The following is a 23,798-nucleotide window of genomic DNA, read 5'->3' as shown; positions in this document are numbered from 1 at the left end:
AACCGTTCGATCATGGATTGAAAATTTGTCCCAAACTTACCTGGGAGGGAGATATGCTCGAAGTGGTACATGGTTTTGATGCAGGATGAGAAAGGGCGATCTGGACAAGAGCCGCAAAGGCACCAAAGACCTTGAGGCCGGCCATCTTCCAATCCAATCTACGAAGTTGCTACTCAAGAGCAAGTAAGCGTTGACCGGAGAAACGAGTGATAGGAGGCTCAAAGTCGTGTGCTCAACCTTGTCCTCGAATAGGTGTGACGAGCGACGAGAAAGCATATCAGATGGGAAGTCCTTGAAGCCTACAAGCTTTAGTCATGGTATTATACTATGTGTTTGCCTCTCTGTCAAATTATTCATACTAACTAGGAATAGGAGAGAGGCTATGGTGGGATCAATGGTGATGTTCAAAGCTAAAATCGCCCGTGGCCAACTGAGCAGACTATTGAGTCTAGCTCCTCGCGATCTCCGCGTGAAAACGGTCTAACCGCCTGCAGATCCTTCCACTAGACGCGAATGACAGTTGACTTGCGATCGGAATTGGATTTAAATTTGCTGCTTTGGCCGGTCGCTTACCTACATAAAATATTGTTTTCTAAAACATTTCGTCATCTTTTGCAAGCAACCATCTGGGAGCGGCTAGTGTGAGAGACCGGCTGTCTCGACTTCAACTACTGGCGCGATAGTAATTTTCCTGCCATGGCTCTTGCTCAGACTACTACCTCGGCATTATGCCCGAGTTGTGCATATGCCATGTCTGTCAATACTAGCTTCACATGTCGAGTTTAACGATTCATTTCATAATGTTTCGTTATGATGCGCTGTTCATTACACAATGTGTTTATGTATGTATGCAGCCGAAGTCCGCACCAATCTAGTCACGTATGCTATTGTTTGAACTATCAAGATGGTCGCGTGACAGCGTGGTCGTGTAAAGGCGAGACCAATGCGGCTTCGATATCGATGACCAGTTTGGCTGCACAAAGTAAGCATCCAAGCTTGCGAATAGAATGGTAATCTAGAGGTTTTGAACGGAGAAACTAGGTACAAAGTATAAAATTGTAGTACTTGATACAGGCTTAGGAAGTTCAACTTGGTAGTACAACCAAGTAGGAAGGGCTATCTGTTTATCACCCCCTCTCACCTCCATCACCCTTGTAGGCATCCTTTACAGAATTGTCCTCACCCTGACTTATCCTAGAGAGTACTGTACGAGAGGTTGTACAGCAAATCTATTGTTCCCTAGAGCTATACAAATACTGTCTATCGGCACTTGGATTCGAGCCCGATGTCGCTAAAGCTGCAGCGGTCTGAAAAGCTTGATCATGTTTGTTTGTTTCAATCTAATTTAAATACATGTGCGTGGCTTACATAAATACCTCCAGATCTTTGGCTACGATCAATGGAACCAAGCTTTTGCACAAATGCCAAGGGAAACTTAATGCAGCTTAATTGGCCAAAGAGCATGAACTAGTAGTTGTCGCAGTAATCTAGCCTATTCCCGGCCCAGGTGTGACACCAGTAAATTTAATTCAGAGCTGTCTTGACACGATTTGCCAGTTCCAAGTTGACACGGGCGAACATCTCTGCAGCGAATCGTTAGCAGTGCGTTACTCTCCGAGCGAGACTCGGGGCTAAGTGTTTTGCTTACTGATGGTTTCCTTCTGCACCTCGGGCAACGCCTTTCCTAAGTGCGCTGCAACATTGAGGGCTAGGTTATCCTGCTGCCCAGGTTGTCTAGCAAGCACATCCCAGAACATACGGGCCTGCTCGAAGTCCTCATCGATGACCTCAGATGTATAACCGGCGATTGCACCTGATACCCACTGCTGATGTTCTCCGACTGCAAATCTAATCATACTGTACTTGCTGCCGCTAAAATTGACGGGCCGCAAAGCTGAGCGAACATAGTTTGGATCACTACCGTAGTTGTTCGTGGTATTCATAAACCCGTCCCGTTGGTAGGGACTGTACACCTCGCTTACAGGCCGATTGCAAGGCAGTTGCTGATAGTTGGCACCCAGCCGATAACGGGCGGCGTCAGGATAAGCAAACATACGGGCTTGAAGCACTGCATTAGGCTTTTGTCAGTACTATGATCTGATAAATGTCGGATTGTGAGCTTACTTGGGTCTGCGGATGGAGCAATACCGGCGACCATCGTTGAGGGCGAAAAGGCGGCTTGCTCAACATCTGTAAAGTAGTTTGAAGGCTATTCGTGAGATTCAATGTTAGACTCAGAATTGAAGGGTGTAAGAGGATAAAAGACTCACATTTTGATTCATTGTAAGCTTGCCGACTGGAACTAGGGGGAAATCGGAATGTGGCCAGACTTTGGTCATATCAAAAATGTTCCAATGATATTTCTCAGCCTGCTCTGGCGTCATGACCTGGAAGTACAGTGTCCATGATGGATAGTTGCCGGTCGCGATAGCGTTCCATAGGTCTTCAGTATGATTATCGGGATCCTCCCCTGCAAGCTTCGTTGCCTCGGCATCGGTAAGAGTGTCATTGCCTTGGTCTGCTTTGAAGTGGAGCTTGATGTAGTGGAATGAGCCATCTGCCTTTGTCAGTTTATAAGTGTGCCCGCTGTAGCCATTGACGTGTCGAACGGATTTGGGTGTTCCTCTATCGGAGAAAAGCAGCATCAGAGCATGAATCCCTTCTTGATTCCCATTATGAAAGCTGGTCGTTGTTAATGTCATGACTCATGAAGAGGAGCAGAGGCCATACTCCCAGAACTATTTCTCGTTTTAGCTCATATACTCCAAGTATGTGTCAGCGCCATTACATACCATAGTGTTATCGGTAATGTTCGTTGCAGGATGTCGCTTATGGGACCTGTTGAGACTAGGGAATTTGATGGAGTCCCTTATAAAGAATACGGGCTGTGTTGGATTAGCATCGATTCCGAGACAGGCATTCCTTGCAAAACGTACAATGTCATTAAACACGAAATCTTGATTGCCCTCTTCCGTGAAAAGCTTCAGCGCCCATCCCCTGACATCTCTTAGCGTGTCTGATGAGCCAGCACCTGAACCGACTGTCGAAACTCGCATCAACGTTTTGCACTTCTTGCCGATGCCATTCAAAAAGTTGGCGTCTGTCAAATGAGATACATCGTGTGTGACTTCAAATTCTCCCCAAGCCCCGACTGCATGGGCATGGACCACTCTTGCCGGAATTCGTTCGCGGCTGAAGTGTGCAAGGGCTTCGATGAGTTGTGTGTCCTGGAGGAGCATGAGACCTTTGATAGGGCTACCATCGCTAAACCGCTGGGCCGTCGTAGCATCCGCATAAGGACAACCTGGCAGCCAATTAGACTAAGCATGATTAACTTGCGAAGAGTGGAATGAATGCCTCGCCTTCAGCGAGAGTGTACGTTGGAATAGTTGATGCGGACGTGGCCATGGTGTCTTCCTCCAACGTTTGCAGGCTTTAGGGTTCGGAAACACTCGTAATTAGGATTATCACCTAGAATAAGTTCGAATATTGAATGAAAAGGTCTTTCATTCTGGTATATATATCTCAAATCAGTTCTTCTATGGTGCTATGTAATAATGCTGAATCTCCGCGAATGCGGCAAATCTTGGTATTTGGAACCTCGTACTACCTGGTTGAAAATGATTCATCCAACTGAACTTGAGCAACTCATTCAAAGCAGCCAGGGCCTTGCATAGCGATGCATTGCGGATACACGACATGTCTGGCTGATTAAGACACTCTGTGTTGGCCAGTCTAAGCGTGTTAGTGCTTGTCGCTTCAGTCTCGGTGAATAGGCTATCCGAATGGATTGCGGCATGCCCGATTGTACCTAAAGAGGCAATGTGGACAAACTTGATGATGCACCAAAATTTCAATCGTGAGAAACAAATATGATGGATTGATGAACTCGAAACGGTTTCTCGGGTTGTAGATAACAGACAGCTGAGAAGTCGCCGAATAGCGAATCGCATTTTTCTTGTGTTCGACATTAACTCACAGTGGGACCCCGAATGCCGAGCAGGGGCTTACTTCTCGGAGCCGGTAGCATCGGCTTACACGGCATTCCGAAGTACCATTGCCTTGCAAACTTCCAACAATCTCATTGGTCACTTCATACGTCAATTTCATGGACGACCTAGAGCGTGCCTTACTGAGAGCCATCAACGCAGTGCTGTCGTCCTGTTGTGCTTCGGAAAGAAACAATGCATTGGCTCAAGGGGAATACGGGCCTTTCAATGGTGTAGACATGTATATATATCACGAGAGATGCGCTGTGAAATTCTGTTTAAATCATCACCCTCACTCCTCAGAGCAAGACAAAGCATCCTATACCAAGACACATAAAAAGTATAAGTCTTCAATATTTTGGTCAATATTCTGACTCTCAACTCCAATCTGCAATCACGACTATCAAAATGACTCTCATCAGCGAAGCTCCCAAAGCATTTGACTTCATTGTCGTCGGAGGTATGGGTTTCGCAGATGTTGCCTCTCTCCTTCACTGAATGACTATTACTAACAAAGTCATAGGCGGTACTGCAGGATGCGCTGTTGCAGGTCGTTTGGCCGAGAACCCCAAAGTCTCAGTTCTCATCATCGAGGCTGGCATCGATAACCCAGGCGATGTTGATGCCATCACAACCCCAGCTCGTGCCTTCGAATTGAGGAACAGCAAGTATGACTGGTCTTATAAGACAGGCATGATCGATCGCCCTGAGTACACTCGTATCGAGAAGCCCAATACTCGTGGAAAGGTTCTGGGAGGCAGCTCTTGTCTGAACTATTACACTTGGATTCCTGGAAGTGCTGCGACCTTTGATGACTGGGCACCATATGGCGGCGAGGAATGGACCTGGAAGAGTTGCAAGGAATATCTTTACAAGGCAAGGAGGCTTCGCTGTTTCCAGTACATTATGGCTATCATGACTAATAGAGGGAATAGCCTGCTACTTACCATGACGATCGCAGTCAATTTAGCCCGGAACTCAAGTATATCGGCCAGGGAGGCCCGATTCCAGTCTCCCACTCCGACCTCATCCCAGAAGTCGAGCCATTCCGCAACGCTCTCACCAAGGCTTGGGTCAGCAAAGGCGAAGAGCTCACTGACGATGTGCATAATGGTACCATGAGAGGCCTCTGGAAGTGCACTAACAGTATTTACAATGGCAAGCGATCTTCCAGTTGGATGTATCTGACTGGCAAGAAGAACGTCGTGGTTATGTCTAAGACAAACGCGAAGAAGCTCATCATCGAGAATGGGAAGGCTGTGGGCCTTGAGGTTATTGGTCCCGATGAGAGGACTTATTCCTTTCGTGCCAAATACGAGGTCGTCGTATCTCTTGGTGTTTTCGAGTCACCCAAACTTCTGATGCTTTCCGGGATTGGACCGGATGCTGAACTGAAGAAGTTCGGAATCAGCTCAGTTGTCAAGTCAGAGAACGTTGGCCAGAATCTTCTTGACCATCCAATCCTACCTCATGTGTTTAAGATGAAGGACGGATTTGGTCTTGACAACCACCTTCTCCGAAATGGTCTGGAAAAAGATGCTGCCCTGTCAGCTTACCGCTGGAAGAACAAGGGTCCTCTCACCAGCGGTCTTCTGGAACTTGTCGGTCTCCCTCGCATAGACAAGCTTCTTGAGAAGAACCCCGAGTACGTTGCCTATAAGAAGGCCAACGGAGACGTAGACCCCTTTGGCCCAGGCGGCCAGCCTCATTTCGAGATCGATTTCGTGCCAATGTTTTCGGATGCCTTCCAATGGCACATCCCCACCCCTCCCCGTGGAGATTACCTGACCGTTATCGTTGACCTCCTGCGACCTCTTTCTCAGAATGGTACTGTGACTCTGAACTCTACCAACCCACTGGAACAGCCAAAGGTCAATATCAACTTCTTCTCCAACGACCTTGATCTCATTGCTATGAGAGAGGGCGTTCGCTTCGTTGATGATATTCTTATGAATGGCGAAGGAATGAAGGATATCTTAGTCGAAGACTATCCTTGGGCGATGCCTAGACACTCGGATGAGGCTATGGAGATTATGATCAAGGAGCGATCGCAGACTGGCTTCCGTAAGCACACTATTCGAACTAAGAATTCTCCAAATACATGGCTAATTGATATTACAGATCCTTGCGGCACCATTCGGATGGGCAAGGATATTAAGCAGGGTGGAGTTGACTCGAAGCTCAAGGTGTTTGGCGTCGACAACCTTCGTGTCATCGATGCTTCAGTCATCCCGGTCATTCCCGACTGCCGTATTCAGAACTCAGTATACATGATTGCTGAGAAGGTAAGCAAGCTATGATCTTTACTGGAATGATCGGCCAGGCTAACAACGTATTCAGGGTGCCGACATGATCAAGGCGGCTTATCCGATGCTGTACGCTTAGAATGGCTAGCAGTTGTATTTCACTGTCGCATCGGTATCCGCGTTGGATTCTCTTAGTATGGCGGCGCTTCTTGACCAAACCTGTTTACCTCCTTGAGCATGGATAGATAAACTTAATGAACACTTTAATTTGCCCAGAAGTTGTGAGCAATGTCATGATTGTGAAGTCATGTAGACCATTACATCACCATTTCGGCGTTTCTTCCGTGCACATGGTATTACACAAGAAGCTGCAACTCATAAACGAGAAAGTGAAGTTACCTTTGAAATTGCTTTCCGTGCGCCTATCTATGCACCCTTGATCCATTAATCCCATGAACACCGTTACCGTTACCGTTTAAACCCCACTTGTATCCGGTCGCACGGGCGATAATTCAATGATAGACCCAGACCCAGTAACAGAAATTTCTTCCAGATTTCGCAAGTGAGACTTGCCATTGTCGCTACCCAAGCTCTCGTAATCCATGATGTGCCTGTCCATCTCCTTGGACCGCTGCTCTTGGGTCAGTGCAGTTGCTCCCAAGCCCCTATTGATGTTTGTTGTCCTACTGTGTCGTGATGTTTGACTTCTGAGGAAGTTCGGGACCAGCTTTGCGAACAAGGGCCTCAGCGGTGGCACCGAGACGCATATTATTCCGAGAGAACACTCGATGACGGACCAGTTGAGGGAAGTGACCAAGGCGTCTGAACGACGTTAGGCTGGTTTCTTAGGGTAGAGTTCGGGGGAACTTACAGGTGACATCAAGCCCCTTGAGCATGGGTAGATAAGATAGGCGGATCATACTAGCGACACAGGCGCTGAGATGGGGTCAGTCATGATTTGAGAATTTCCCTGGATGGGACACATACAATAGTCCAACGAGGAACAAGAAGCTGACAATCATCTTATGCCTGACAGGAAGATTGAGCTTCCAGAAGTAGGGGATTGGGGCCAAGCACACTATCAGGTCCGTGGCGATATTGACCCCTGCACTTGCGTACAGGAAGTTGACGAATGAGTAGCATTTCCCCTCGATCGTGAAGTCCCATGCTGCGTTGATCGGTCGACATTGAAAAACAGTTGCGAAGATTGCGCTTATCCAGAGCCCGATGATAAACACCCCAGTCACGTACATGAACTTTCGAAGGCCTGAGTTCGGGAATATGCGAAGGTACGAAGCGATGATGGAGAGCTTGGTGGTAGCAATGGCGCAGGCGTAGAAGACGTTGGCAACAAACATTAACTAGAAGGGTAAGAACAGGATGCATACAGGAGAATGTTCGACGAACCTGCACACAATGCTTGATCATTTCTAACATGTGCTCGACCGGCATTGGAAGATTCCATATATGTTGGCCTAGACCAAATCTCGTTGCTTGATATACTGTTAGATACTAATATCTGAAGAGCCAGAGACCCAAAACGTACCTGCAAGTGCCACTGCGGAGACTACCATCTGGAACAGAGCCGCGAAGACAATCAAGACTATTGAATCTAGCATCAGCATGATCATCATATACGAGCACGACGGTTTAATCCTACTGTCATCGAGGAAAAGCTGCCTTATCATCAACGCCCGAGTTGAAATCCTTAGTGAGACCACAAGGCCGACGAGAACGATGAATGTAAGATTGATCCGCCATACTGCTGGTGCGATTGTCGAGTGATTACTGAGGTCGATTTGGTCCCACTGATCACTCGTGGGAAGGAACGAGTAATCCCGTCCTCGTATTACCGCCATGACTTCATCTCATCTGGCTTAAGTTGGACGTTGGGTTCCTCAGGTTGGCCCGCAAACGAGTCGTCATGAGAGGGTGACCACGATATTCATATCTGTGCATGTCAGGAGAAATGGCGTTGCACTGTATGTTTAAAAAGCCCTTTCAATAAGTCTGCCGCCCCTCCCTCCCTCCCAAGGCGGGATTGGGGTGTGGTGTGTGCTTGGTGTCCGGCCGGCGAAGCGTGACTGACTGCATGAGTCGCACCACGCGATTGACGCCGGCATGTCATGGCGCTTGGGCTACGGCATTATGGCGTACGCGATTTCACAGCCCTAATCTTGTTGGGATTAGCTGTGACGATGCGTACCAAGCCACAATGCGAATGGGCTGTCACTTGCTGGCAGACTCCAAGGCGTTGGTGTCGGCATCGGTAAGATGCCCCGCTGTCCACTGAGAGTCTGAGACAGAATGATGCGAGGGATAACCGACAAACGGTCTAGCTGAACAGGACTAATGCAGAGGACTGGACGTGTACATTGTGTGGACAAACGAGCAAGTCGCCCGCCCCTTCTCTTCACAATCCCACAATGCCCTTTCTTTCTCTATTGCCGAGTCATTCATTGTCATAACATCTACCCGTGAAAGAGAATTGGTGCGCCCGACACCCTGGAACGGCACTCGGATAACGCACTGTCTGTCGATCACTGGCACCCACAAGGCTGTCAATGCCCTGTATTGTCATTTCAATAGCGTCGATGGGAACCAGGGTTGCGAATCTCTGCCCTTCAGCACCCCTGCATGATTGCCAGCATGGATCATGGCCTAAATGTCCGTCCTCTAGGGCTCAGCTAGTTGAGACAACACCACACCTATACGTAATGAGTCTGAATGACACCTAACGGGCAGGCGGGCCCTACGCGACCAGCTATCGTCATGGATGCGAATGTATCGATTTGTGATGGTGGACATATATGGAATTTCGAGTCTTCTGGTGTTAGAGCACAAACTCTGACTCTGTAGAGTAGAACGACTGGCAGTGATGGATCAGCAAATCTACTATTATGCCCATGCAGTGTCAAGAACTTTTCAGCAGCTATTCACACATTCCACTCACCGAAGCACCTCAATCCAATTTGACCACTTGATAGGGTGTGCCGGAATATGCCGTCCCAACTTCCACTTCAACGCCGCGGGGGTTGAGGGCGTGTTTGAGCCATTATCCTGGTGGCGCCGACGACAGCATAACTACGAGTAACGACTTTAGCTAACACGGCACCTCGGGCGTCGGTGCGCCGCTAGATATGGCCCTCGCAAGCCACAGTCCTGCCGTGCTGCTGGGGTGCTCGGCCGCCGTCGTTTGCTAAAATCTTGTTGCTCACACGCTGGCACACCCCCTAATTCGCTGTACCGTCCCGTCTCGCGGTGACAGCGGCTAGGAGAGGTGCAGATCCCTTCCCAAAATGACGTGAACGCCAATAGCTTCATGTAAGGTGAAGTTGATGATGCCCGCCACATCCTAGCAACCTGGAGAGTCCCGAGACTGTCTGCCGCTACAGTTTAGCGTCGATCTGCCTGTATCTGGCCCTAGATCGCAGGTTTTACAGCAGCTTGGCAACCTCGACGCGACTCGGCGTTCCGCTCTCCTGGACTCTAGGACATAACAATCGCAATATCAGGTAACTGGACCCGCGGCGCTCAGACACGTCCTCCACGTGTCCGGAGGTATCGCCAGGCAATTGTCTCCATATTGGGACGTCAAGGCAAAGATCAGCAGCACTGCATTCAATTTCTTCAATGAATCTGGTCTAGACTCGACTCTTGATTGTCGAAGACTGAAATACCAAGCGGGCGCGAAAGCATGGCTCTCTAGAATTAATGAGACTTCAATTGGCCCTTCCCCCCATCTCTTGAAGCCTCTTCCCACCGATACACTCCATTTGAGACTAGCTGAGTTAGAATCTGGATTATGACGTGAAGAGAGATCTTGTTCATGCCATCTCCACTTCTCGTAGTCGCATCCTCCTAACCAGGACAACTTGCTTCTTTCAACCACTCGGCGATTTTGTCGGCTATTTCCAGACTGTTCTTTTCCATGAACATCATATGCCCATTGCCTTTGAGCCCAATTGTTGGTAGGTCGAAGAAATCTACTGAGACCCCCGCTTGCCTAAGGTACTCCACCGTGCAATAGTCATAGGGCGCGTGGAAAGACGCCTCAGAAGTAATGACCAAGACTGAGATGTTAGCCAAGTTGACCATTTTCTTTGCCGGATCATCCTGTAATATGCAGTCTATCAAATCCGTCCCAGGCGGTGCAGGCACAGTCACCGTGACCAGATCTGAAGCGTTCGGTCCTGCAGGTGGCTCGTACAGCACCTCCAAGTCCGTAATGCCCCACGTCCTTTCCCGGCCGGAAAACGGGTACACATTTTCAAACGGTGGACCGCTCGGTTCCACTGCGACGATCTTCCTCACCAGCCCCGGCCGCGCATCTCCAATCCGCCAACCGTACGCGCCCGCCTGGCTGTGGGTGATTAGGTAGACTTCCTGATTCAGAAGGTCTATCAGCGATGTGTATGCAGCAGCATTGTTCGCCTCAGAAATCGGCCTGTCACTCTGCAGCTGGACTTGTGTGGCGTAGAACGCATCAAAGACCGGGTCGCCAACCCGCCCAGTGCCGGGCCACTGCGTGTGCAGCTGCGCCTGATGCCAGAGATTAAAATCTTCTGGTGCCGTGAAAAGACCCTCGATAGTTTCTGTCGGGTTTGTGACCATTTGGCCTGTACCCGGCAGCCATGGGCTGCGACCCCGTTCAGCTTGGTCTGTCAAGTAGACAATGTATCCGTGAGAGAGAAAGATGTGTGCCCAGCCCGGTCGGCCATCGGGCGTATGCAAGAAGTTAGTGCCGGTCTGTCCAGCACCCGGGATGAAGATGATTGGGCGTGACTGGGTGACATTCGGCGGGGTGAGCTTCTCGACGTAGATCTGCCCAACCATGTACTGGGCAGTGCTGTTATCAGTGGTGATATTGGTGTAGTGCCCACCGGCATAGAAATACTCGCTGGAGAAACCACAAGGTGCTGATGTAGCGGCTGAGACCGGGGAAAGCAACACCCAGAATAGAGACAAAGCTGCCGCTGTAACGAATCTTGACATGCTCATGTTTGTCAACTTGTGGTATGATAGCTTTTACAGTTGATTCTGCCCATTAGAATATGAATAGAGATATTAAAAGACGTAAAAGAAAACGTTTCTGCTTACTCAGATCAAACCCAGGTAAATTCATGTGCGACTTGATTTGTGTCGCCGACGATCTTGTTCTCCCCGCAATGATTGGCCGTCTCGTATATTGGTTGCAATCCAGCAGTAGGTTTCCAAAATTGATTATTGCTACTACGCTCCTTGCTTTTTCATAGATGGATAATGAATACTCAATTATTACTCTTTAGCACTTGACCGTTGTGATCCTGACATCATAAATTTTTTAATTCAATTCACTAGAGTTGTAAAACAGCCCGACTTAAGACGCCAAGGTGTGACTTGGGCCGTTGCGGGGGAGTTACGTGCAAGCATGTATAATTGCTTCAACCCACACAAATGTGTACCCATCATCCTAAAGAGTATGCGTGACATGTAAAACGACAATTAATCATCCTTGACCGGTGTAACAGCCGCGATGCCATTCACGTCCTCGATCTGCATTTTCCCGTCGCTTCTGAGCCCCACTGTGAAGTTGCCTACACACTCAGCAGTAAATCTGCCTACACCTTCTTCATTTCCCGAGATGGTCGCGATGTGGACAACTTGGCCCGTCAATCCTCTCCTGTCAGCCGGCACGACTATTATTTTCTTAGTGATGACAAAAAGCTCTGTAATGGTCTGACGTTGCTGCATGATGAGTTTCAGCCATTCGTTGTGTGGCACGAATACACCATTTGACCTTGAACCGACATATGGTTAGCATTGCGCAAAAACTGTGTAAGGAAGCACGAACTCTTCAGTGAAGAGAGGACTCATGTATTCTCGAATGGCCGCTCTCAAGACGGTAGCATTTTGCTGGATATTCACAGTGTTGAACACATCGTCAACGAAGGCTCTCAATTTCTCAGTTGGTCCCATGATAGGAGGGAAAAGCACAGTGTCGGCAGATGCTTGCTCCCCGTTACTTGTTGATCCTTTCTTAGATGCCATCTTGCTTTTAGAAGAGGGTTTTATGTTTTTTGTACGGGTATGATGAAGTGTGTTGGCTTCAGAAAGACAGTTAAATAATGTCACGCGTAGAAAGGTATTTGAGGTGCTCTCGCGGGAGTAAATCGAATGATTATATAGATCTCTGAACTCATTTCATCTACCTTGTTGCTCATTTATATCTCCATAGCTTGAAAGTCGTTTATTCCTGCCTTACATCCATGGCATCAATGCTCGATGAGGCTTCGCCATTCTCTAGTAAGCTACTAGGATCAACTTCCTACCGAATTGAAGCCGCTTCGTGTTGTAGGATCGGATTGGGAGACCGAGCTTACTCTCGGCCGACAGAAACCGTTCATCTAAGCCGGTACAGCAACACCATGTGATCAAAGTATCTAACATTAGACTTCTATGGGTAGCCATTCAGGGGGTTGCATTAGGCTCCAAGTAAGAAATGGAAGACTTGGAGGCAAGTCGACGATCTATGACCGACCTGTGCCACAATTGTGTAAGATTAGATTGAAAAAAGGTGTGTGGTGTTTGTAAGGCAAATTTTATCCGAGATTGGTAATCGGTTGCTCTAAATTGAATAGTGTCTGGCATTGCTTGTTTAATATCATAAGCCGCTGTGGTAGAGCACATGGAAGTGGAATCGCATTCACTGGAACAGTGGCGAGAGCATTCTTGGCCTAATCAAAACTGCACTACGCGGGGAGATATATCTATGGTATCTCTTCTGTATAAAAGCGTTGCTGCTTTGTAGATATTTACAAGAAGCTGGTGAACTGTCCGTCTGATTGTTGCAATGTGCAACCGGAAGTATCATACACCATCGAGGTACAATCGAAACAGTTTGATGGATCCCAGACCTGATCGGTTATATTTGAAGAGCTGAGCCCGTATTTCTGATCAACCCAAAGGGGATCAAGTTGCGTTGAAATATCTGCAGTGTCCGACCAGGGAAGCTGGTCTGGACTGCCATGAGCGCTTGGAGTGAAAGGTTGCGCTGATGGGTTTTGAGCGTTGTTTCTTCTCTGCTGTGACCATATGGAATAAACTGTACGATAACCTAATGCGAGATTGATGCGCAAGTCTGCAGCTGTTGTGGACGAGGTCAAAGCCGAACACAGGAGGTCGAATCCTTCAGCTTCTAAAAACTTATTGAAAGAGAGCATCTCAGAGCTGTCCTCATCTATATAGGGGTAGGCAGGGCGCGCATCAGAGAACAGAATATCCCAAATCTTGAACCACTGTTCGGCGGGATCAATATTCCGCGCTGCCTTGAGTCGTAGTTGACTTTTCTGCTCAGCTGTCACATATTCCAGCTGTGCATTGTCTTGGGGGCCTGCCTTATGTTCCTGGGCCTTTTGCTGATGGACTTTGCACTTGTTGTCACCTACATATTCCGTTTTGCAACGACCACAAGTCTTCAGTGAGTGCCTTCGATGCAGATGTTGTTTGACATCTGAGATTCTCGTAAAGCCGCTGGCTCTGAAGCAATCTTTGTGGAGGAATGGGTTTCTTTTCCAAAACGGGCAAGCAAAGGGTCGCTTGCCTATTTCGAGATCCGGCTTTTCATTGTCAGGCACTTGTTGGCTTTCATTCTTGTGCTTAGCTTGACGCCGCTGGGTGGCTGCTGGGATGATGTATGCTGGCTGGCAGGGTGAGGGGCTCGCGCTCTGGGTTGAATGTTGTAATATATCGGGAGTGTAAGGAGCCTGGTATGGATCGCTAAGATCGAAAGGTGGGTTCGTAGGTGATAATAATGAGGACGAGTTCGTCGTACTTCCGTGAGAAATTCTAGTGTCTAGGGGATCACAGAACCCCCCAGTCTCGTCAAGCAGGTCAGAGCCAAACAGTGACGGTGCCGCTGGGACGAAATCGCACCCCTGGACATTGCTGGCGTCAAGCTGAGACGAATAATCTTTGAGGCTGGGGCTTGAAAGTGGAGAAGGCCGCAAGTGAGAGGGACTGATATCAAACTGGTTTGCTTGAGCCTCATCGGTGACGCGGTGAGGGTCTTCGGGGTTGAGTTGGACGGGTGCTGATGGATGAGGCTCTGTTAGCCTGTCGCGTCACAAATGACAGAAAATTACAGCCCCCAATAATTATAAGAACCCCGCTCTTACCGTCGTTCCGGTCTTTACCAGTTGCCTTAACGTGCGTTTCCCACTGACAGAATTCCGTCCTCCACCGAAGACAGTGAGCACATGCGTACTGCCAACATGCGTTGGGACTATAACTGCAGTATTCCTATCAACTATCAGTGCAAGTTTCCGGAACAATGTAGAGCTGCTCTGCGAGCTCGATGTTGAGAACTCACACATTCCCATACTTTCGAAGACGCGAAGCCTTTGTCAGTCTCACACTCATCAGCATCGATCCGAAACAGATTCATCTTCGATACACCGCCCGCAGTGTTCAATCGATCAAGCCTCCAGGAATCACGTTTCGGTTGCAGGAAGCTGAGATCAATCGACAAACAGACATGGTCGGGGTCTGTTCCTGTTGAGCCTCATGGTAGAGTATATGATATAATTACCCGTCGCTCTCTCGCACTCTTGGGATGTCGAAATCTTCATCCTGATCCTCTCTCTTTCCTCCCTATGACCTTCCCTCCACAGTGACCAGCGACGAGCGCGAATAACACACTTGCGGCGTTCATGAGGCGGCCTGCATGTCGTACTGATTTAGTTTGCAGCAACATGTCTTGTCTAACGAATCATAGATTGACATCATTTCGCTCTTCATGCCGCCGGACAGCATTGGCTATAAGCCACAACGAATCAGAAAACAGACAGTCTTCACCGCGCCTGCCGAAGCGCTGAAACTCTGTCGCTGATTTCTTCTAGCGTCGCTCGCATGATCTGAACGACACAAATGCGTTGATGACTGCAGAAATGAGAATCAACATCCCTTTGAGTTCCAACGCCCGAAGCGATCAAATTCTCGAGTTACCAGGTCAAGTGGCTGCTTTACGACCAGCGAAAATGGGCTGAAAACCGCTCCTTGGTGACTTTGTTGCACTAGGCTGAGTAGGAACAGCGGAGATCAAATGCCGCCTATTGTGTCTAGAAATGTCTGAACAGACCTGAGATTTGAGACAACAGCTTGAAAAAGAAAAACTAATGACTCGACTGAGATACTTGCTGATTCGAAGCAGAAAAGACTTTTCGATTACCCCTTTCGAGAAGATTTAAGAGGAGCGGCGGAAGAGTAGGATATAATCCCTCAACCCTATTCTGCAGAGATACTAGCAATCAATATACAGCTTTCTCAAAGAATTGTTAGCAAGTCTGGCTTGGACTTTTCAAATATTTCACGAGCCATGGGAGACAAGAAGAAGAGGTAGAATCCTGCCAGATGGACTCTCCAGTGAAGAGCAAGTACCTCTGTTGAATAACGGAGCCCAGTGGAAAGCAGGCGAAGTATCGACCGAATAGTGTACACAGGTAAGCTGGGCTTCTGAGTATCAAATCTGCTCTGCTTCGAGCTCTGGATAGTCTGGAAGTTGCCATCTTGAGGTCTTCTTGTCAAGACCTGCGCCCTGATCAAGTTGGAAATATGCTGCTGTTCTCGCAGACATATGTAAGGCCCAGATTCCCAACTTTGATCTCGGAGAAAGAATAGACTCTACCCACTCACTCCCGCCTTGCATCGCAGTAGCTATCGGTCTAAATTTCTCTTCATAATTCTTCGCACCCTGGATCACTGCCGCTGTTGGTGATGACCTGTCTCTCACGAACAACCTTGCGATCTCCCCTGCTAAGACGTAGGAGCCAACAACCCCCCATGTACACCCAAAACCACCTGCTGTCTCGCAGTGTGCCGAATCACCGACCAGAATGACCCGGCCGTTCGACCAAGACCCCTTTGGGAGTCGGACTTCTTCGAACGGGGTCGAGTACAAATCGTCTGCCTCCGGAGCATGTCGTAGCGCATCCATAAACCTCTCACACTCCCATCCACCACCTTGAAAAATATCAGCCCAAGCTTTCTTGAGACCCTTGAGAGTCCCTGATTCATGTGCTGCGGTGAGCGCAAGGTCCTCTCCACGCATCTGTATGTAGACCCGCGTGAGATCGGGGCAATCTTTCCTTGTTCCAATCATCCTGCTTACTCGCCCAGGCAGATGACAGAACGTTCCCCGATTTGAGTCGCCAGGCTCGGATGGAATACTGAAATATCCAATATAGCCTCCAAGCCGGTGGCGCGGATCCGGTGCGTCGGGGCCGAGCATGATCCTGCGTGTTCTAGAGCTAGTCCCATCGGCACCGACGACGAGATCAAAGTCGTCCTTTCGCCCATCTTGAAACTTAACGTGAACCTTGCCAATGGGGTCGCTCTCTTCATCCTGAGTAAAGCTGTCAATGGTGGTATTGAACAGATGTTGCACATTCTTTTGTTTTTCAGTGAGTTCGTACAGTATGCGAACCAAGTCGCCGCGCATAATTTCATACTCTGAAGTGAAGCTCTGTCTTCCACTGCCATGCTCAGCTGCCGGGAAGAATGCCTTGGTTTGCCCAGTTACATCTATCAGCTGCGTGCCAGCTTCACGAACAAGTGCAGCCCGCACAGCGGCCTCGATGCCCATCTTCTTCATCATGGGCACACCTTGGGCACGGAGGTCTAGCTGCTGGCCAGTGGCCCGAATTTTGGGAGAGCGCTCGATGAGGGTGATTCTGGCCCCGATCCGTGACAGCCAATGCGCTAGGGCTGGGCCGGCAATACCACCGCCAACAATGAGTACTTTCAGGGGCGCCATCGCGACACACTTGCGACGAGCCGAAAGAACAATGCCCTACATTGGAGAGAAGGCCATATTTAAGTGGTAGGTTTGTCTTTTTGTTTGCGCCTTTGCTTCGTATAACGACGGACAAGCCGGACAAGACAATTTGTCCGGTCGTGATTTCGGCCGATACTAATGGCCGGACGGAGCTTTGATTTAGTCTATTTAGTGGCCGCCTACAAGCCAAATCCCCTGAAATGCGGGCATCCGTCGCGCTAAACAGCCCTCGGCATGCATCAATGACGGCTTCATCTTGATAGCTTGCCTGCTCACGCTCAACTATCATCAACTTGCGGAACAGAGACCTTGATGAACTGATAAAGGATTGCTCGTCGCATCACCCCAATCTAAGCTGCCGATTTGCTGGCCAATTGATGTTGAACCATCCGCGCGAATGTAGTCACCTGTAGTGTAGCAGGTATAAGTGGTGTGCTGGCATCTTTATAGCTGGGAAGGAGGGAAACATACTGCTGGAAGGGAAATACCACCAATCCTGACTCCGAAAGGCATTGTCTGTGAGCTGCGATAACACATCATTCCAGCCTGTATTCCTGGTGTGGTAAACCGCGTGCTTTGCCCATGCCACATAAACTTTGGCGTGGTCCAAGTTCTGACGCCCGTTATCACCGCCTAGAGGCTGGTTGGCGTCGGCTGTGTTGAAGGTGTTCTGAATGTCTGCCCAATTCAAAGTCTGATAGCCCGAGTGCTGGCTTAGCATCAACTTTGATGGAACCCAGTTGCTCCCACTCTTTGCCCATATAACAATAACACGCTCCCAATCACTAAATGCTGCTTTAGTGTCAAGATCAGAATAGGCCTTGGAGGAATAACATTGCGTACTATGGATGCCCAAACACGCCGTCAGGAGAAAAGCCGTCTTTCTGATAGAACAAGTTGTATGCGACCCGAATCTCAGTGTCGCTGCATTTCTGATAAGTGTAGTAAACTGGGAAGCTTGGTCCTGGGTTACCGATCCCGACGCCTGGAGTGCGGCAGTTGCACCCGGCGTTGTTCCAAGCACAGGGCTCGCCTGAAGGCGTCTGGGCGCCGCTGCTGTCAATTGCGAACGTAGGGTAGCAAGGCGGTTGGTTCATTGCCTGTCCAAAGAAGAACATCGGCGCTGCGCGAATTGCGAGGTTTACACCGCCTTGGTTTAGCAGTGCTGTCATGTCGCTGTCTGACACGGGCGTTACAGCATTTGCTGCATGGAGCAGCGCTAGGCCAGCGAGCACGGCCCGGAGCATCTTGTGATACATCGAGCGGACTGAATTGTAGGAAAATAGGGAACGATTGTTCTATTGAGCCCAATTCTACGATTCTAGGGAAGGCTAGCAGCCTTGAAACATTCCTTGCCCAACATATGTATAAATATGGCACAGCCGGTAGTCGAGGCCTGCAGACTGATCCATCCAATGCACACGCACGATGCTATTAGTCTAGGACCCTGGTCACCCCTCGTGGCTGGTTGCGATCCCCTGAGAGGCCACTCACACAACTAGTATATTGCAATGACCAAGGAATACGTAGCTGGGAGGGAATGGCCTGCTTTTAAGATCTCACAGCTTGTGAAACAAGCAGCTCGGTCTCTTTCTCGGGATAGCGGTGTGCCTGGGGGCCTAGAGACCGGGAGATCACCATTTTAGGAGCGGGGATTAGAGTAAGCTTAAACTAGCCTGGAAGGTGGCAGATGAGAAGCCGACTCTCATCTACAAGGGCTCAATACTGTAACGTGCCGTTTGTACGTGTTCTAATTTGGGAGACGAGCCGTTTCTAGTGCATCGGTTTTTTCATTCTGAATACAGAGTGCTCCCCACAGAAATAAGACTTCTTGGGCCCCTATGCTTATCCAACAAATATTAGTCAAAGTTCCTATATTAACCACAGTGACTGTTGTGATGATTCACCCTCGGGGTTTATCCGGCATGACAAAACACGTGTTTGGATTTAGTATTATGGTTTTACCTATGCCAATACTTCGATCTTGAGACTTGTCTCAGAAACAACTTTCTATCTGAATCCGCAGGGTCGATGTCTCCATAAAAGAAGTCTCCCGTAAATGCAAAGATACATTGTTCATCATGCCACCTGGTCCCCGCAGTGTCTAGTAGCAGAGCAAACAGGCTCTACATCCCCGCCTTCACCCCAAACCTTTCTTGATAGGAGAAAGATTCCACAGATGGTTGCCGTAGAATAGGTGCCAACTCGAAGGCGCTTTTATCTGCCTTCGATTTGTCCAACGCTAGGGTTTTCTCTCTTATCTTCCGAGTATCCACGTGCGCCATTGTGTTCCATGTCGCCGGTCCTCTTTTCATTGGCGGCATCAACCTGTCTATCTGCCTCTTCGTAGATATCCGGTCTATGTAATTGTGTAGCGATCTTATTGTTGAACACGAAGATATTGTGGTTATCGTAGAAGAAGCGATCGATGTCCTCGAGAGATCGATTTGCAGTTTCTGGATAGAACAGGTATGTGATCGGAACGAAGGCTGCACAAATGACGGCCCAGATGATCCAGAATTTGTAGCCTAAATTCTGAATGCCGGGCGGCGTGATCTGAGCCACCATATAATTCATAATCCAGTTCGATGCCATAGCCAAACTCGCACCTTTGGCTCGGAATGCTAGAGCATTTACCTCGGTTGGGTATAGCCATGGAACTCCGAGGACACCCATTGCGAAAGAGGCAAAGAACACGAAGAAGAAAGACACCGCGACGATTCCGAGCTTATAGCTGTCTCCGCGACCTGTCTCGGAGAGTCCTAGCGAGATTGCAATGATCGTCCAGCAAATCGAGCAAGCAGTCGCAGATGTCATCATAACTTTACGTCTTCCGTAGCGTTCAACGACGAAATATGCCAAGAATGAAAAAAGGAGGTAGTCCATGGAGCCGGCGGCGGCCAGGATGCGAGCCAAAAATTCACTCAACCCGATAGCATGAATGAAGACGTACGTCATGTAATACGACGTAACGTTAATTCCACTCACCTGGTTCATAGCTTGAGCATGGAGTTAGCATACAAGTCAGTTTTCATGGAGAGTGATTTACCTTGCATCCAGGCGCCGAGAATCATTCGCCGTACGACACCGGCTGGCCCCTTGCCAGTAATAAGCTGCCACCAAGTATAGTTCACGGCGTATTCTTTGTCCAGAACATCCTTGATAATGGAAAATTGCAGCCGCACTGACGGCGAGCTGGGAGTCGCGCCGTGGCCTTCCAGAGCAGCCAGAACCTCTGCAGCCTCTTCATATTTCCCCTTCCGAATGAGAAGACGTGGAGAGTCGGGCAAGAATGGACACATAAGCAAGACACACGCAGAAAAGACTAATCAAGTAATTGATAAGCCTCTTTTCAATTGAATCATTGCTTCTCGGATTGTGGCGATTGACTTACATATTTGGAAGGCAAGTGGGAAACGCCATGATACACTTCCAGGGGCGAACGAGAAACCCAGTGTCAGCCAATTGGAAATTGCAAAACCGGTAATGCAGTTGGCCATCTGAATAATAATGAGTTTTCCTCGGCTTCTCATCTTCGATGTCTCTGACTGCCACACGCCAGCTGTCGCAGTGTTCATCCCTGTGCCTAGGCCAGCAACTACACGCCCAACATACATCTGCCCAGCACTGAATGAAGCAGCTTGAATTATGGCAGCAACAGCGATGACAGTGCTTCCGAGCATCAGTACGCGAGGACGGCCCAGTTTATCACCTGTGTAAAGAGTGGATAAAGCGCCAGCGAAACAGCCGAGATTGTATACCGAGGTCATTGTCCCCTGGTCCGTGGTGTTGGGATATCCCATTGTGCGAAGAAAATCTTCTTTGACCAGCACATTTCCAAAGACACCCTGGAAAGAGAGCCACAGTCAGCATAAAAAACCTGTTTTTACAGCCTTGATCCAAAGGTAGGGGCTGGTCATACTTGGTCATAGCCGTAGAAGATGAGGACTGTTGAAGCAGCAATGGAGATCCAGACGGTTAGGCGTTCGCCTGAACCACCAAGGTATTTGCGACCCATTATGAATCAGCAAATGCCTTGTGTATGTCAAGGACAAATGTCGCAGGGGATCTACATCATCGGCGCGGTATCACACCTTATATACTGCCTTAATCATGTATCGTGCCACCGCATTGCCTGATCATTCCAACCCCGCGCGAAGAGACGGTCTAATGGCCTCTACCGCTGTGAAACGAAGCGCTTGGGTGAAGCTTAAGCACGCTACACGTCATATTTAGAAAATCCTTCCTCAATACGGTGTTGACAGGCGACTGGGGCATAATTGCCGGGCCAGTTCCCGGGTCGTGAGCCCGCGGGATGCCTAATTAGGTTATCCAGTGCGGCTATTCGGTGCTATTTCCAGGAGCCGCACGCTGGCATCTGGGGAATATGGACGTTCTCCAGGTTTGGGGGGCCCCACACATGGAATTTCCCCGCCCGCGACCAGTGGGGATGGACGAGAAGCTGTTGGCAAAGCTTTTCAGAGCGTGTATGCTTCGCTAAACATGCCGGACAAAAGGGCCCCGGTATTCGGAGGACACGGCTAAGCATCATTGGTGTGCCCGGGTGTCGATCTTCGGTGGTTCCGACGATCGTCAATACTCCGTGGAGTCAAAACACGAATGGAATCTTGCTTTGATGCTGCGGAACCGAATCCGCCAAGCGGAAATTTCCTCGGATCTAAATGTTTTACACGTGAGGCGCTTCTTGACTCTGCCGACAATGGCTGTCTCCAACTCCGACATCCCAGCCCACAACCAACAACCATCTCTCGTACCTACATCCATACGTCGGTGGCGTTTGTAAGTGGGACCACACACTATCCCAAATATGAAGCCTAGGTGTTGAAGCAGTCACGACAAATCACATAAGACCATGATGATACCTCGACGATCTGTTACCTCGTAGAACATAGATCTAGTAGGTAGCATCTATAACGGCTTTTAAGAATCGGTCGTCTACCGGGCTCTTCATAACGCCTTTTGTAATACTGTTTCAAATACTAGCCACACGCTCTTCCGAAAAAGGACTCTGCAAGGTGTCGGTCTCTGAAAGCCCCTGCCGGACTGAACAAGTTCACCCATCGTTGAGGCTTCCATTGTGTCCACCGATAACAGATGCGCGATATGAACCCTCAGGGTATTCATAACTATAGCCAACAAGTACCCCTAGAGCCACTTATTACCAATGAGTGGCTTGACAGAAGGAAAAGCCCTGAGCCTTGCAGGGCTTGAAAGTCCACGCCGCACTTGATTTCACTAGGGTCATTTCATGCTAAATTCATATCGTAAGTTATTAGACCTCACTTCACACAGGAAGTAGATGAGCCACTGATTAATCTATGTGATTTTATGCTGATTTAGGGTTGGCTAGAGACCAATCAGCGGACACCTAAAGTTTATACTTTCATCACCTCAATGCAAAGCTCGGAAGGCCTAGTCGGCTGTCTATTCTGAATAGCCATCAATCCTATAAGCTCTAACGTGACAGCCCTGACAGCCAGCCCTTTTTGGGTTTGGGCCCTACATCACTCGGCTGGATTCCACAAGCCTCGATTATGAACGCTTTCATCATGATTGGCCAGTCGCCCCGTATTGGCACCATATGACCTGCCTTGGTTCAGCCTATCTACCTTGACTGCTTTGACATGTGTCGACGTACCTTCTGAATGTTTGAAAAGCTTAGAGTTCTGAAAGAGTTGATATAAAGCAAGTGTCCTTTCACTCGGGATTATCGTGTCGTTCATGTCAACAGCTGAGTGACAATTTGTTACTGATTGATCTAAAGGCATATATTTGATCTTGCGGGGATATCAGTAAGACTTACTGTGAAAAGTTGGTATATCTACAGGCAAGGAGTCGTATATAGATTTGTGGGGATCCTTGTTCGAAACAAATCCTTTCAGCTAAGCGTAAGCACATCTGATACAATTTAAACAGCTAGATTGCCTTGAATGCATGCATACGCACCGGAGCTTAATATAGCAAACTTGAACTGTTGTTTAACCTTTGGCTGGAATCCCGGGATGGCCTCCGGGTTATTAATCTGTGTGTCTTTTCATCAGCCGATGAAATCGTGTGTGTTGTTGAGAGTCGCACCATGGCAAGTAGAAGTGCCGCCATCGCCGCTCCTTGGGAAACGCCAATAACCCCATCATAAGCGCCCGAGGACAATAGGTCTGACCAATAATGAATCTGTAACACCAGTCAAGAATAATAGGTCTCAAAGGGGTGTCATGCATATCAAACTAACGGTTTCTCGCCATCTGCTAGGCATATTTTTGTTAAATTCTAGGTTCTTCATTGTATCAAGAATCCACCACGGTCGCGGAGCTAATGCAGAACTGTCATTTAGGGGTGGACCATCTACGAAGTGAAGAGTGGCAATGTTTGACAACTCTGCTGTCAGCCTCGATATATTTTCCGCCACACCCTTGGAGGACTGTGCATAACCGTGGACAACTGATGTGTTGATCCATTAGCTTTAGCTTGGTAGGAGAAATTCAAATACAAAGAAACGGGCAGATACCTAGTATATTGAGAGGCATGATGGGTGGCGTAGTGATGAAATGTGTTAGTGTGAAGTTGCAAAAGTCGCTACTAACCCATAGACTTGGCGCGATCATGTGCAAAATGATGATGCGGAGATGACTCAACTACCTCAGACAGGTAATTCTCAGACATTAGCAGCCCTAGCTAATACAACGCATTGCACAGGTAAGCGCAAGGTAACGATGAGCTCGCAGTGGACCT

General features: G+C 48.7%; 3 protein-coding genes across 3 annotated transcripts; 1 reads left to right on the top strand and 2 right to left on the bottom strand.

Moving 5' to 3' along the window:
• Window positions 1-1,524: 1,524 nt before the first annotated feature.
• Window positions 1,525-3,056, bottom strand: UCRPA7_7114 (putative catalase protein; the record flags this gene model as incomplete). The annotated part of the gene is made up of 7 exons (XM_007919640.1): window positions 1,525-1,583; window positions 1,649-2,068; window positions 2,125-2,209; window positions 2,271-2,625; window positions 2,731-2,738; window positions 2,793-2,885; window positions 2,937-3,056. 7 exons carry the CDS (start codon window positions 3,054-3,056, stop codon window positions 1,525-1,527), a joined length of 1,140 nt encoding a protein of 379 aa, XP_007917831.1.
• A 1,341-nt stretch (window positions 3,057-4,397) lies between these two features.
• Window positions 4,398-6,374, top strand: UCRPA7_7113 (putative glucose-methanol-choline oxidoreductase protein; the record flags this gene model as incomplete). Its single annotated transcript, XM_007919643.1, has 5 exons — window positions 4,398-4,449; window positions 4,513-4,888; window positions 4,960-6,053; window positions 6,111-6,274; window positions 6,330-6,374. 5 exons carry the CDS (start codon window positions 4,398-4,400, stop codon window positions 6,372-6,374), a joined length of 1,731 nt encoding a protein of 576 aa, XP_007917834.1.
• A 12,891-nt stretch (window positions 6,375-19,265) lies between these two features.
• On the bottom strand, window positions 19,266-20,122 carry UCRPA7_7112 (putative sugar transporter stl1 protein; the record flags this gene model as incomplete). The annotated part of the gene is made up of 2 exons (XM_007919647.1): window positions 19,266-20,047; window positions 20,098-20,122. 2 exons carry the CDS (start codon window positions 20,120-20,122, stop codon window positions 19,266-19,268), a joined length of 807 nt encoding a protein of 268 aa, XP_007917838.1.
• Window positions 20,123-23,798: the final 3,676 nt, after the last annotated feature.

The sequence above is a fragment of the Phaeoacremonium minimum genome, assembly GCF_000392275.1.
Source record: "Phaeoacremonium minimum UCRPA7 unplaced genomic scaffold PA7_03_scaffold_497, whole genome shotgun sequence".
Classification (NCBI taxonomy): Eukaryota; Fungi; Ascomycota; class Sordariomycetes; order Togniniales; family Togniniaceae; genus Phaeoacremonium; species Phaeoacremonium minimum.
Note: the sequence above shows the minus strand (reverse complement) of the source record. Positions and strands in the feature narration are given on the sequence as shown.